This window comes from Candoia aspera, chromosome 5 (assembly GCF_035149785.1).
Source record: "Candoia aspera isolate rCanAsp1 chromosome 5, rCanAsp1.hap2, whole genome shotgun sequence".
Taxonomy (NCBI): Eukaryota; Metazoa; Chordata; class Lepidosauria; order Squamata; family Boidae; genus Candoia; species Candoia aspera.
In genome coordinates, this window is record NC_086157.1 from 96,484,423 (window position 1) to 96,500,382 (window position 15,960).

Consider the following 15,960-nt stretch of genomic DNA (forward strand, 5'->3'; position numbering starts at 1 on the left):
CTCTGGGCAGCTAACAATATCTTTTTTAAAAAAATGGAATATTGTTAAAAACATCATTTGTACTCTCAAAACCAATATTTCAGCATGTGTTTCTATTCTAGTAATATTTATAGTTTCGTAAAACTCTGTGCATACTCAAGGTTGCCCTAGAAAATCTACTGGGTCCATAATGTCATTGGAGCAGATGGATCCTCCTAATGCTTCTGGGATTGCGCTGACGCCTAATTCTTTATCTTCTTAAACTTTTGTCCTTTATCAGCTTGGAAAGTAGGCCAACAGTTACTCATTTGGTATGAGAACATGACAGAAACATAAAATATTCAGTACTCCACAACAGTTTCCCTCCCTTCATCACTTAGTTACAAAAGTTCTTTTCTTTCACAATTCCTGAAGGTTATTTGTGGTTGTTTAGAAATAGAAAATCTTCAGTCACTGAAGCAGCAACTTCTAAAGCCAACTGAAGAAATTGGCATTCTGTTATCTTTTTAACGTAGCTTAAATAAACCTATTTAGAAAATGAGGTTGGATTACGAACCCTAAAGTACAAAAACCAGCAAGCTGCACATGGCAGCCTGGTAAATTAGCTGGGAGTTCTTGACAAGACAAAAGATTTTGCTTCTGCTTCCCAAACTTAAATTAGATAAATTCATGGAGGACAGAGCTATCAAACGTTATTCTTGACTCAGTGTTGCTTCTGGATTGGAGGCAGCCTCCTTCTAATACTAGTTGCAGGTGAACAGTAGCAAGAAAGGGATACATCTCCATATCCTGCTTGTGAGAAGCATCTGGTTGCCACTGTGAAAAAATGCTGGACTAAGATGGGCCTTAGCTGATCCAGCAGGTCTGTTTATACAGTATGTTCTGACATTCTGTCATACGCTGCCTACCTCTGAATAACGTTCAGACACTGGGTTGCAAAGCAGGCTCTGGTTTATTTCAGGATAGGTACAACGTTATTAGAAAAAGCTGAGAGTGACAGGAGCGCGCCGGTGCGGGGTTTAAATACCCCGCGCCGGTCAGCGCCCCCTCGCTCTCGGTCACGTCACCCCCCTTTGTCCCATGCGTTGCCCTGCCATTGGTTGAGGGTTTCTAGGATCGCCCATCCTCAGGTTTTCATTCTTCTGCTGATTGCTTTCAGCTGGGCGATCCCCGTGGTATTGCTGCTGATGGCTTGGGTGGCTCCGTGATCCGTTTATCTATTGTTTGTTAGCCGTTAGTCGTTGTGGGTTGATGGCTACTTAACTTGTACCCCTTCACCTATTTCCTTGTCATTGTCATGAGTGCCATTGCGCTGATTACTTTAGCTCAACGGCACTCATGACATACTGCCCCCTTTCCGAATAGTGTTCTCCCCCGGGTTTCTGGGTTTCCCCCATGGAGCTGTCAAAACGCCATTTTTTTTTTTTTTTTTTTTTTTTTTCAAAGTTCCCGCCGGAGTAGTTGTCGCCCCTCCCTTCGCTCCTCCCTCTACCACGTGCCTTCCCAGGGTGTGTCCATGGTGCGCATGCTCGGGTTCTGACCTGGCGTGCGCATGCTCCAACCACACCCTGTTTGTTTGGCTCAGTTCGGCGAGGCGAGAGGCGTGGCTGGTCGGGTGCTGCTCAGCTCCAGGTAGGGCCCTTTTTTGCTTATTTGGAGTGCGTCGCCTTTGTTGTGTCTCCTGGGCGTTGCCCCCAGGTTGCCCTGTTGACTTGCTTGCCACTCCCCCGCGGCCAGGGGGCGGGGGGAGGGTGCTGGCGATCGTTTGTCACCACCCCGTGGGCCCGGGGCGGGGGGAGTGAGTCCCGGGGGGGGGAAGGTCCACCCAAGTCGCGGGCTTGGGGGGGGCCCCTTCCCTTGGGGCACGGGAGGCGGGGGGAGGCCTGCGGGGGGGGGGGTTGGTTTTGCTGACCTTGATTGCGGTTTGTCGGGGTATGCCCGGTGGAATGCTCTGGTCAGGTCAGGCGCTTTAACGTTGTGCGCCGCCACCCATTCCGGGTGGGGGAAGTGTTTCCACCTGACCAGATAGTGTAGGGTTCCTCGTTGCTTGCGTGAGTCGAGGATGTCCCTTATCTCGAAGTGGTGTTGCCCGTCGATCATAAGCGGTGCGGGCTGAGGCGTGCTTGGGTGCCATCGGGAGGTGGTTGCCGGTTTTAGGAGGCTGGTGTGGAACACCGGGTGGAGCCTCCGGAGGTTGTGTGGCAGGTCCAGGCGTATTGCTACCGGGTTCACTATTTGCGTGACTCGGAACGGCCCGATGTACTTAGGCCCCAGTTTTTTCGAGGGTTGGGTTGACTTTAGGAACTTGGTGGAGAGATAGGCCATGTCCCCCGCCTGGAACGTCGGTTGTTGGCGCCGGTGCTTGTCGGCCTGCTCTTTGTAAGCAGCCTGTGCCTCCTTCAGCGCCGCCGTGATTACTGGCCATGCTTCCGCGATCTTCCGTCCCCAGTCGCTGGCGTCCACCTGGGGTTCCGGGGGTTGAGGTAGCTCCGGTATGGGGACGAAGTCGCGCCCCGAGACTACTTCGAACGGGGTTTTTCCCGTGCTCGTGTGGACGGCGTTGTTGTATGCGACTTCGGCGAACGGGAGCAGTTCAGCCCAGTCGTCCTGGTGGTAGTTCGTATAGGATCGTATAAATTGCTCTAAGGTGGCATTAAGAACCTCAGTGGCTCCGTCCGTCTGCGGATGCCAAGCCGTAGACAGGGCCTGTTGGGTCCCCGTCAGCTTCAAGAAGGCCCGCCAGAATTTGGAGGTGAACTGTGTGCCCCTGTCGGTCACCACACGTGCGGGACATCCGTGTAGCCTGTACACGTGGATGAGGAAGAGTTTGGCTAGTTGTTGTGAGGATGGGACTGACGTGCAGGGGATGAAGTGGGCCTGCTTTGAGAAGTAGTCCTTCACCACCCAAATGGCCGTTTTCTTCTGGCTGGGTGGGAGGTCCACTATAAAATCCATAGAGATTTCCTCCCATGGGCGGGAGGGTTCTGCCACCCGTTGCAATAGCCCCGCGGGTTTGCCTGGTGCCCGTTTGGCCCGAGCGCACGTTGGGCAGGACGCCACGTAGGTTTTTACGTCTCGCCTGAGCGCGGGCCACCAGAATTGCCGCCGTGTTAGGTGTAGGGTCTTGAGGAACCCAAAGTGTCCCGCTTGCTTGGCGTCGTGTGACCTATGCAAGATCGCCTGGCGTTGCGAGTCCGGGACGTAGATTCTGCCTTCCCCCCATGCTAGGTCTTGCGCCATCGTTACCTTGTCGGGGTTTGCCAGGAACCAGGGGTCGGTTTTGAGGGCGGCGGCGAGGTCCGTGCGCATTCCCCCTGGTAGTTGCGGTTGCCTTCTTTCCGTCGCCGGTTGTCCCGCCGTCGGCTGCGCCGTAGCGTCGAGCTGCCTCCGTGCGCCGCTTCGGGTGGTCACGGCCATCCCCAGTTGCGAGGCGGATAGGACCGTCCCAATGGTGTCTGGGGCGGGCTCTTCGTCTTGGGGCAGCCGGGAGAGGGCGTCGGCCAGGAAGTTCTTCTTGCCCGGCATGAACTTCAACTGGAAATCAAAGCGGCTGAAGAATTGTGCCCATCGGACCTGTTTTGGGCTAAGGCGTCTAGGCGTTCGTAGGGCCTCGAGGTTCCGGTGGTCCGTCCAGACCTCGAATGGTTGGGTGGCTCCCTCGAGTAGGTGACGCCATGTTTCTAGTGCCGATTTCACCGCAAAGGCTTCTTTCTCCCAGACGTGCCATCGCCTCTCTGTCTCGGAGAACTTCCTTGACAGGTAGGCGCATGGTTTCAGGAGCCCCGTGGAGTCTTTTTGTAGGAGGATGGCTCCCAGGGAGAAGTCTGAGGCGTCGGCTTGGACCACGAACGGCCGTTCTGGGTCCGGGTGCGCGAGGATTGGCTCCGTCGTGAACAGCGCTTTCAGCTTGTCGAATGCGGTCTGGCACGCGGGAGTCCAATTCAGCACTGTGCCTGGGTTCTTGGCGCGTCTGGTGTCCCCCACCCCTTTGGTTTTGAGGAGGTCCGTTAAGGGTAGGGCTATCTCAGCGAACCCCCGGGCGAAGGACCTGTAGAAATTCGCGAATCCCAGGAAGCTCTGTAGTTGCCGTCTGTTGCGGGGCCGCTCCCAGTTTAGTACCGCTTCGACTTTTGCGGGGTCCATCTCGATGCCGTCCCCGGAGATTCGATACCCCAAATAGTCTAGGCGGTCTTTGTGAAACTCGCACTTTGTGGGCTTTGCATAGAGCTGCGCCCTTCTGAGCTTGTCGAGGACTTGCCTGACTAAGGTTACGTGTTCCTCGTATGTTTTTGTGTAAATAAGGACGTCGTCGATGTAGACCAGGACCCCTTTAAACAGATGTTCATGCAGTACCTCATTGATGAGCTGCATGAACACCCCAGGGGCCCCCGCGAGTCCGAAGGGCAGTACCTTGTACTGGAAAGCGCCTAGGGGGCAGTTGAACGCCGTCTTCCATTCGTCCCCCTCCCTGATTCGGATGCGATAGTACGCCTCGCGCAGGTCCAATTTGGAAAAGACTTTGCCCGTGGACAGGTGGGCGAGCATGTCCTTCACCAGGGGTAAGGGGTATTTGTTGGACAGGGAAGCCGCGTTTAGGCCCCGGTAGTCGGTACAGAGCCGTAGGGTCCCGTCTTTCTTCTCCCGGAATAGGACGGGGGCTCCGACCGGTGAGCATGCTGGCTCTATAAATCCCCTGTCTAGGTTTTTATCGATGAACTCCCGGAGGGTTGCCATCTCCTTCGGGGTCATCGAATAGATCTTTGGTCTAGGTAGGGGGACGTCGGGCAGTAGGTCGATTCGGCAATCCGTCTTGCGGTGGGGGGGTAGTTGGTCTGCCTCTGCTTCTCCGAAGACCTCGGAGAAGTCGGCGTATTGTTCCGGTAGGTCTGCAGTGGTAGCGGCGTTGTCTTGTGTGGTCGCCTCCGCTCGTCCTACCGTGGGGTTGCTTTTGCCAGCTGGTACTGGTGCTCGATACTCGCCGTCGCCGAATGTGAAGGTGCGGGTCGCCCAGTTGATCCGCGGGTTGTTTTTCGCGAGCCATGGCATCCCCAGGACTGCAATGGGCCGTCCGATGGGCGTGACTACGAACGATGTGCGCTCGGTGTGAGTGCCCATTTGCAGGGTGACCGGCTCGGTTTGTAGCGTGGCTGGTTTCCCCCCCGCTGTGGAGCCGTCCAGCTGGTGGAATGCCAGCGGCGTGGGGAGGGGGAAGCAGCGGAGTTCGAGTTTGGCGACTAGGTCGGGGTGGATAAGGTTTTTTGAGCACCCCGAGTCCACTAGTGCCGCGGCCGTGGTGGCTCCGTTGCCGGCAGAGAGTTGAATTGCTGCCAATATTACGGAGCTTTTGTCGTTTCGTTGAGGTGGTTCGCGTTGCTGTCCCGCCGCCTGCCTCGCCACGCGTTTCAGGGCAAGCGGGGAGCATTTCCCGCCGGCTGGTCGGGGTCGGTATTGTCCTCTTCTCCCCAGTAAGCGTCCCAGCCCTCTTCCGGTGTCGCTGTGGCCACGGTCATTCGGCGGTGAGGGGGCGGCCCCGGGTTGGGTGGTTTGGGGCTAATTTTCGGGGCGGGCTTGGGCGCGCTGGTCGGCGGTCGGTTGGCGAAGCAGTCCGCCGTCTTGTGCCCTAATTTGCCACACCTCCCGCAGGGCTCCCGGTTGAACTTCTTTTTAGGGTATATGGGGCCGGCCATCCCCCCGTGTGGTGCGGGTACCTTTTTCCCGACGTAGTTTGTGTCTTCCGTGGTTGTCATAAGGAAGGTGCGGTGCGCGTGTTCGGCTTTCCCCGCGAGGTGGATCCACCCGTGTAACGTTTCTGGGTCGTCGCGGTAGAGGGCCCATTGGAGAACGTCGCGGTTGAGCCCCTTTTTGAAGATTTCCAGCAGGGTGGTCTCAGACCAGTCGCAGACCTTTCCCGCGAGGGCTTTGAACTCCAGGGCGTAGTCAGGGACCGTGCGTGCGCCCTGTTTAAGTCTCTGGAGTGCGCTTTTCGCCCGTACTTTGGCTAGGGGGTCTTCGAAATAGTTTTTCATCTCGTTGATGAAAGCAGGGAAGGTGGCGAGGGCGGGGGAGCTGGACTCGTACAGTTGGACGTACCAGTCCGCCGCCCTGTCTTGGAGTTTGATTGCCACGGCGCCGATCTTGTCGGCCTCGGAGTCATAGGAGTGTCCGTGCCTCCCCATGAACTCCCTAGCGTTGGTGACGAAAAACGAGAGTTTTGAGGGGGTCCCATCGAAGAAGATGGGGAAGTCCTTTGGGGCCCGGGCGTTTTGCGCGGCCCCGCCTCTCGCTTCCCGGGATGTGGTGTCGGCCGCCTGTGCCGTCTGCTGGCTTTCCGCTGGCTCGTGTGGGTTCGGTGCTTCGCTCGGGGTGTGGGCTTGTGCGGGGACGTCATTGGGTGGCGCGGGGGGCATAAGCGCCTGGAGCATGGTCCGGAGTTCCGTCAGCTGAGCCCGCATGGCCGCGAGTTCAGCTCGTGCCTCCTCGTCCACAGCCCGCACCGCCGCTGGGGCCGGTTCCGTTGGCGCGTCCTCGGGGGGGGGGGTTCATCGTCCCTCCGCCGCGGGTCCGCTTCCTCCTCCGTCTGATGGGTGTCTCCGTCGTCCTCCTCCGTGTCGAGCACCGTGGGGCTGTCGCTCCACGCCCGTTGCTGGGGTGCGATGTGGGGCGCGGGGTCCTCCGCTGGTTTCGGAAGTCGTGCTGCTCCCTCCCGCGGTCGGGTTGCCTCCGTCGCCATCTCCCCTTGGGGTTGGAGCTGAGGCTCGGGTCGGGTGGGGCGGGCGTCCATGGCTCCGGGAGTCCGCGGTGCCTCTGGCCTCGGTCGGTCCTCCTCTGTCTCTTGCCGCGCGGCTCGCCCTCCTTGCCCGCGCCGTTCCGGCCTCATCTTGCTGGTCTTCTCGCCGTCTACTCCTCCCGCGGCTCGTTGTCGTCCGGTGGGGCTCGGCGAGGCTGAGTTTATGACTCTCAGCTTTATGTCATACGCTGCCTACCTCTGAATAACGTTCAGACACTGGGTTGCAAAGCAGGCTCTGGTTTATTTCAGGATAGGTACAACGTTATTAGAAAAAGCTGAGAGTGACAGGAGCGCGCCGGTGCGGGGTTTAAATACCCCGCGCCGGTCAGCGCCCCCTCGCTCTCGGTCACGTCACCCCCCTTTGTCCCATGCGTTGCCCTGCCATTGGTTGAGGGTTTCTAGGATCGCCCATCCTCAGGTTTTCATTCTTCTGCTGATTGCTTTCAGCTGGGCGATCCCCGTGGTATTGCTGCTGATGGCTTGGGTGGCTCCGTGATCCGTTTATCTATTGTTTGTTAGCCGTTAGTCGTTGTGGGTTGATGGCTACTTAACTTGTACCCCTTCACCTATTTCCTTGTCATTGTCATGAGTGCCATTGCGCTGATTACTTTAGCTCAACGGCACTCATGACACATTCTTAAATTAAATTCTTAAATACAATTTCTTCCATGGCTTTACATGTCATCTGTGAATGCTGTACAAAGTTTACATATCGTTCAGAGTTTTTGAATATATCTTCCCTAATCTAAATTCAGCTGTGACTATTTGTTTGTGATTCCTTAGGAGCACAATTGCTACAAAACTTTATCAGCACAAAAAGTGTAAAATTTCCTCTACTAGTATACATGCCCTTGTAAATTACAGTCTTTTCTTTTAAAATGTTGCTCAATAATAGTTTAACCATTAAAAGGAATAACTAATATCTTTATGCTAACTATAGTAGCATTTTTATTAACTGTGTAATATTTACTTATTTTCATATAAATTGAATTCATATAAAATATTGCTTATTTTCATATAAATTGCACTTTGCTTATAGAAACATTTATTGAGATAAGGAACAAGCACACACTGATAGCACATGTATTTTGTTTCAGAATAATGAATTTCTGTTTGTATTTCCCTATTGCTGTCTGTATATGTACAAGAATTATGAGCAAGCTTATGAACCCTTTATTTAAAAAAATCACAGGTGATCTGTTCTAGCTAAGCCATTCACTTGCCAATTACTGGACATGTTTAGTTCACAGTCAAGTTTCCCTAGGACATCAATTTCTAAGGCAAAGAATATCTTTACTGTCTTGTTAGTAAAACAACTATTACAAGTTATTTAATTTATTTTATTTTTTATGGAGTTAGACCAAATCAACATATGTTAACACGTATACTGCAATTAAAATGCATGCATAAAGCTACAGTTGGAATTTTGCCATTGCCCTTGATACATCTAAATATTGGTCACTTTAAAAAATGTGATCATAAGGAGGTGGAATTTTTCTGGAATCAGGAGGCTCACTCCAAACCACTCTGTCTTGCTGGGATTAAGCCTTAGCCTGTTTGTCCCCATCCAGGCTCTAACAGCCTTCAGGACATGGGGACAAGGTCTCAACTGCATCTTCTGTTCAGCCCACAGTTGAGATATAAAGCTGAGTATTGGAGCACTGATACATAACTCCATGCAGATGTTAAATGCAGATGTTAAATAGGAAGTCCCATCAGGTGGAAACATTTAAGGGAGGGGGCCTGGAGCACGCCCACCCTATCTAACCTAGTAGGAAGGCAGATACCCTCAGGGAGAGGCAGTCCAGCAAGTATCCTGGCCCTGTGCCATGTAGGGCTTGAAAAGTGATAACCAACACCTTGAACTGCACCAGGAAAGCAACTGGAAGCCAGGGCAACTCCTGCAGCAGTGATGTTACTCAGGTGAACATTGCGCATGCTGCTGCATTTTGAACCAGCTGCAGCTTCTGGATGATCTTCAAGGGCAGCCCCATGTAGAGCACATTGCAGTAATCCATATGCCTGGGGCATCCATTTTTGGTTGAAATGGCCTCTAAGGTAGAACAACACCTGTAACTATGATTTCACACATAGTGCTAACCCTTGGTTTATAAGCAGACTTCAAATCCACTTCTGATTTTGGTTTACCAGCTATCTACATTATTTGACTTGAATTGGAACCAATCTGTTTTTTTGTTATGATGGGTTGTTGTTGTTGTTGTTATTGATTTATTGTTGAGTATTAGCCAGGGTCCTGTGCCATTTCCTATTCTAAAATTGTGTCTCCAAATTTATTTTGCTGATAGGGCAAAGAAAATGTTGCATTTTTCCCCTAAGCCATTTTTATTTTACAGTTTTTGCTCTTTTTAACAGTACTCACTGACTTTTTTTTGTATTTTATTTGTATTGCAGTTGTCTACCTTGTGATTTTTCATCTGTCGTTTGTTATGTTTGCGTGGTCCTATTGGAAGACTATTTTTACATCTCCTGCCTCCCCTTCCAATGAGGTAAATGTTATCATTGGCAAAGTCATGCAGTTCTTACTACTGAATTATTTTTGATACTAATGTTTGTTTTAAAATAAGATTTGTTAAGTTTTCTTTTTGTTTAGTTTTTCTGTTCCCATTTAATAAATTATATTGTAGTGCTGTGAATTAAAATCATAAAATTATTTTCTGAAATTACCATGTTGCTATAGCTTAATTTAGATTTCTTTAATTTGAACAATTGGTTATTTTAGGTGAGATTACCCAATAATACCATGTTCAGATAGATGGCCTTTATATTCTGTTTCATAATCTTAATATAAACCAATTCACAGTCTGCATTTTCATAATCATCCTTATTTTAACAATTATGCTCAATAATAAACCTCATTCTTATTTAGGAGTGCTATTAATTTTAAGATACCCAAACAATATCCAAATCCTGTAGAAATGTGCAGTGTCAGTATATCAAAGTCATTATCAATGCTCTGACCCATGTTCCATATTTATATGTTCCTGTACAGCTTCAGACAGGAGAAACATTTGTGCAAACTAGACATGCACTTAGATTCTCTGGACACAGCACAGTGGAACTCCTTTTGCTAATCTAAATTTAACATGGCCCTTCCTAAAAATAATTATTTTATCCATGTCCTATGGTAAACCAAAATGCAGCCTGAGACAGTTGTAACTCAGCAACTGTAGTGTTAATATTTTTGCTAAAACGTAAAGTCTCTTTAGAGTCAAAACATTACATGTGTTTTTTCTGTTGTAGGCCTGGATGTATTTATTTTCTTTTATTCTCAAAAGTTAGCCTGAAGTGCATTTTTACATTTTTTTTTTAAATAGAAAGGTAATAGAAGATTATTGTGTAGTGTTTTAAATTTTAAAAATAGGCAAACGTGTGTGAATAACCATTTTGCATTTGTTAGTTGCAGTACAGAAATGACATTTCTGATCCTCTAATTATGAACTCTTATACCAGCTTCCCAGCTCATTCTTACATAATCCTCCCTTCTGTAAGGAACTAATCAGGATAACTTGTAAAGGGTTGAAATTATTGTTCACACATATATGCTAAACTACAGCACGTGTTAGCAGTATTGTGAATTCAGCCATTTTGGTTTATTGATTAGCCAGTTATTTTTATATTGGTCGCATTTATGGATGATCTATGGCGGGAGCGGGATGGTGGCAGTGCATCCATCCTTGCTCTTGACCTCTCAGCGGCTTTCAATACCATTGACCGTGGTATCCTTTTGGGGCAGCTCAGGGAGTTGGGGGTGGGCAGCGTGGTTCTGCGCTGGTTCACCTTCTTCCTCCAGGGCCGGTCCCAATCGGTGGAGATAGGGAACGAGAGATCTGACCGTCGGGCCCTCTTTTGTGGGGTACTGTGGGATTCGGTTCTCTCTCTGCTCCTTTTTAATATCTACATGAAACCACTGGGTGAGATCATCTGTCACCACGGTGTGAGGTATCATCAATGTGCCGAAGGTACCCCATTATACATCTCTATCCAGGTGAAGTAAGTGATGCTGTGACCACCCTTTCTCGGTGCCTGGGGGCTGTGGGGGTCTGGATAGGGAACAACCGGCTTCAGCTGAACCCTGATAAGACAGAGTAGCTGTGGGTTAATGGCTCTTCCATATCTGGGACTTAGTTATCTTTAGTTCTGGATGGGGTTGCACTGCCCCAGACAGACCCGGTGCATAATCTGGGGGTCCTCCTGGACTCACAGCTCCTGCTTGGGAGTCGTTCTGCATGGGACCAGGTTACCTGAGGGACCGCCTCTTCCCCATCATATCAGCCCATCCCACCTGATCATGCAGAGAGGGCATGTTACAGTCCCCGTCTGTGAGAGAACTTTGTTTGGTGGGGTCCAGGAAGCGGGCCTTCTCTGCAGTAGCTCCCGCCCTCTGGAACATGCTGCCCCCGGAGGTGAGGTTAGCCCCATCGCTCCTGGCCTTCTGGAGGAGCCTGAAGACCTGGCTCTGCCGCCTCGCTTGGGGTAGAGAGGGGAATAGTTCCGCATGGGGATGGCTGGTATCTTAGATCACTCCTCCCACGTATGGGCTGTATCAGATTCTCTTGCCACTTGGATTTTATTCATATTCTTATTTTTACTCTTATGTTTATATTTATTTATTTGAGTAATGATATATTTATATATTGTATTTATATTGTATGTTCGCTGTTTTAATTGACTATTTTATTGTAAGCCGCCTAGAGTCGCCTGATGGGAGGAGATGGACAGGGACAAATGTAATAAATAAATAAATAAATTTATTCAGTAAACAACAGCTAAATAAATCTCATGAGTAGCATAAAAGATCTGGAACTGGAATTGATCAATAAACCATGGTTAAAAAACAATTGCTTAGTTCAATGTATGCCTCCAGTGTTTATCAAGGTCTGGGCTAGATGACGACTGAGATCCCTTCCAACTCTTATGTTTCTAAACATGTCCAAAATAAATAGGAGTGATCATTTGGAGGCCCGATATGGACTTGATGTTTTTCTGAGGAACTGAAGTCTGCAGTAAGCAGGATGATAATGCAAAGTGGGCAGGGCTGTGTCACATGCAGACAAGGCCAGGATTTCAGGGTGTTTTGGGAAGAAAGTAGTCTTTGTTTTGTTTGGTGACTGTGTTAAATCTCTGTTAGAGCATATACATAGTTTTGGCGTGATTTCCAACCCCAAACTGCAGGATATCACACTTTCAACTTTTGGCAGTTGTGCACCAGAATTCAGTGGGACAGTCAGGTGATTTCTAGAGGGAATGAACAACAGGAGCCACAGGTGGCCTATCCCTGATGAATTGTTGGAAGATAGATTGGCAACATTGAAATCTACCTCACATAGCCAAACTCAAGGTTAGGAGGCAACAAAAGATTATGCCTGTACTTATAGGGAAGAACCATACGTACTTGAGGACATTTCTTTCTATGTCAAAAGAGATTCCCACCATTTAGATTTTAATAGGCCCAGGTGAAAGAGTCGAACACTACCTTAATAACCACAAATCTTGGAAATGTGCTTTTAAGAAAAAGAAAAGAAACCTGTTATTCTCAGGAAGTAGAATTCTACAAATGCAGGGCAGCTCGTATAAAAATATGATAAATATCATTAAAAAACAAAGAAGTGTTTAAATAAAAGACACAATTAAAACAGCACAATATGGCAGGTTCCTGAGGACACAAAGGGCTATTGAAATAGTAGCAATATTGCAGCTTTCCCAAACTCTAGAAGTGGGGGCCCCATCCAGACCTCCTGGGGTAAAGAATTCCAGAACAAAAGGGCTGCCATGGAAAATGCCCACTTCAAAGCCCTGCCCTTCTGTCATCCTAATGAGAGAGAATCCAAACCATCACTTCCTGGATTGATTGCACTGGGCAGGCAGATTCTGTTTGGAGACAACGGTGCCATAGGTAATAAGGACCCAAGCAGACAAAGTGTTATCGATCAAAATCAGCACTTTGAATTGTATTTAGCATCTTATTAGACTCCACCTCTTTTTAATTTGTGGCTACATACTTTTAAAAACGTAGAATCAACAATAGAAATAAGAAGATCCTGAACCAGTTTCAGCCAGTTTATAAATAGCTAATACTAAATAGGCATTCATGCAGATGACAAGGTTTTAAGAGGTATGTACACAAGTTGTTTTGAAGCTGGCCATTTACTTAGATTGGAGCTACAATTTTGTTCAGTCACTTTTTATGAAGTGCACAGACCATGCTACCATCCTGTTGTATTGAAATGCTTTCCACATTATGGCATCTTGTCTTAAAATATAATTGTAGTGCTCAACTTGTCAGTGTGGATTGGCAAAGTGTTGAAGTTTTCCAGGACTTCAGTCTCATGCTTTTATTTAGTAGCTTCATTACTGCATCATTCCTGAAGTGTCTTCATCATCCAATTCTTGATCCCTGTGAGCAAGTGAGGCTTTAATTAGCGGGATTCTGTTTCCAGCCAACCAACACAAATGTTCATTATATAAATCTGAACAGTGCAGTTTCCATCTGTCTAGGCCACTGCACATTTTATGTGACAGTCACAATTGCTGAGTCCAGCAGAAGTGTAGATAATGTACTTAAAAATCTATTTATAAGTACTGGATAATGTCATTTACCTGGGAATAATGGGGGCTTGCAGTGGGAATGGCGGACTGAACAGCTGTGCCTGCGGGTTCAATGGGCGAAGCTGATAACATGGTAATTTTTTTCGGGCTCAGGCAGGTTTTCCTGAAAATATTCTCCAGATCAAGGAGAACACCTGGAATCATCCCATCTGTCCTCCAGATGGCTGCTTGCAGCCAGATTGCAAACAGCGTTTGCATTCAACTGGTGAGAGTCAGCTGCGAGGCGGGAACGTCATCATTTTCCAAGCCATACTGTAGCCTTAAAGGGACACTAAGACCAGCCACCACATTTCTAAATCAACAATGTGTTGTTGGTTTTTTTTGAAGTTTATATAACCCAAGAGAGGCTTTTTCTACAACAAGGAGAAGCTGGTTCTCTTGGTGTTTAATGTTATTTTTGGGATTACTTTTTAAAAAATATATTTTAAGTTTTGGATTTTGTTTTCCTTCCAAATATAAAGGAGGATTGAGAGTAAACAATTGTTTTCCTGTTATTATTTCTGAATTAAATTTCAAGATATTAGCATTTTCCTACATGAATCGGCTGATTTAAACCTTCAGCTTTCTGTTTTCATTTTCCCTTGAGAACTGTCTGCTATCTCACTCACTTTATGTAAACCCACTCCGGAACTCTTCCATATCTTCGAATTTTGCTGGTTAAGCTCCTAGGGAGCGCCATAATCTACTGCGTGAGACATGGAGGATTTCAAACATACTCTTTTTGACTTCCACCAAGATTTTAATAGATTTCTTCTGACTTCTATCAAGCTTTTATAAAAGCAAGATATCCAGGACATTGTATGTGAAATCTAAAATGTGCCATCAGGTTGGGGATGTGGTGGATGAAACTGAGGAATTTAAGAGTGATAGAAAGGTTTTTCTTGAGAGTGAGATTGGGTTTTTTATCGAGATGCTGGATGAAGATTGGATAGTGGAGTTGAAGAAATCTAAGGGAGAGAGTGAACTGCAAGCCATAAGTGAAACTGATCTTCTGGTGGTATGCCATGAAAAGAACCTGGAATCTTTGAAGGGGGCAGTTGGGCTGTTTGATTCTTTCAAGAGAAAAGCTCTGTGCACATTGTGGGGATCTGTAAATGCTCTGGTTTATTTTCAAGTGGGATAAGGGTTGAAGAATGTTCATCTGGTTTGCTTTAAGGATTTGATTCCCTTTTAAAGATATGGAATTACTGTTTTGAATTGGCTTTGTTTTTTGGGTTTATTAAGATCAGGATTATTAAAATTGTACTATTAATATAATAGCAGACAACTTATGTGCTTTTTAATTTGATTCTTATTATACACTGTAGTAGACAGAAATGTATAGAATAGTGGTTTGTTGTTTATTCATTCAGTCGCTTCCGACTCTTCGTGACTTCATGGACCAGCCCACGCCAGAACTTCCTGTCGGTCGTCAACACCCCCAGCTCCCCAGGGACGAGTCCGTCACCTCTAGAATATCATCCATCCACCTTGCCCTTGGTCGGACCCTCTTCCTTTTGCCCTCCACTCTTCCTACATCAGCATCTTCTCCAGGGTGTCCTGTCTTCTCATTGTGTGGCCAATGTATTTCAGTTTTGCCTTGAATATCATTCCCTCAAGTGAGCAGTCTGGCTTTATTTCCTGGAGGATGGACTGGTTTGATCTTCTGGCAGTCCAAGGCACTCTCAGAATTTTCCTCCAACACCACAGTTCAAAAGCATCGATCTTCCTTCTCTCAGCCTTCCTTGTGGTCCAGCTCTCGCAGCCATATGTTACTACGGGGAACACCATTGCTTTAACAATGCGGACCTTTGTTGTCAGTGTGATGTCTCTGCTCTTAACTATTTTATCGAGATTTGTCATTGCTCTTCTCCCAAGGATTAAGCGTCTTCTGATTTCCTGACTGCAGTCAGCATCTGCAGTAATCTTCGCACCTAGAAATACAAAGTCTTTCACTGCTTCTACATTTTCTCCCTCTATTTGCCAGTTATCGATCAAGCTGGTTGCCATAATCTTGGTTTTTTTGAGGTTTAGTTCCAAGCCAGCTTTTGCACTTTCTTCTTTCGCCTTCATCATAAGGCTCCTCAGTTCCTCTTCGCTTTCAGCTATCAAAGTGGTATCATCTGTATATCTGAGATTGTTAATGTTTCTTCCAGCGATTTTAACTCCAGCCTTGGATTCCTCAAGACCAGCACGTCGCATGATGTGTTCTGCGTACAAGTTGAATAGGTAGGGTGAGAGTATACAGCCCTGCCGTACTCCTTTCCCAATCTTAAACCAGTCCGTTGTTCTGTGGTCTGTTCTTACTGTTGCTACTTGGTTGTTATACAGATTCTTCAGGAGGCAGACAAGATGACTTGGTATCCCCATACCGCTAAGAACTTGCCACAATTTGTTATGGTCCACACAGTCAAAGGCTTTAGAATAGTCAATCAAACAGAAAGAGATGTTTTTCTGAAACTCCCTGGCTTTTTCCATTATCCAGCGGATATTGGCAATTTGGTCCCTAGTTCCTCTGCCTTTTCTAAACCCAGCTTGGACATCTGGCAATTCTCGCTCCATGAATTGCTGAAGTCTACCTTGCAGGA

At 47.8% G+C, this 15,960-nt stretch overlaps 1 protein-coding gene across 2 annotated transcripts in view; it reads left to right on the forward strand.

Moving 5' to 3' along the window:
• Positions 1–15,960, forward strand: part of ZDHHC20 (zinc finger DHHC-type palmitoyltransferase 20) — a 71,006-nt gene that overhangs the window by 20,138 nt on the left and 34,908 nt on the right. For both annotated transcript variants that reach the window (XM_063305767.1, XM_063305768.1), the window contains exon 3: positions 9,179–9,273. In XM_063305767.1, coding sequence (XP_063161837.1) covers positions 9,179–9,273 — 95 coding nt within the window. The remainder of the gene's footprint in view (positions 1–9,178; positions 9,274–15,960) is intronic.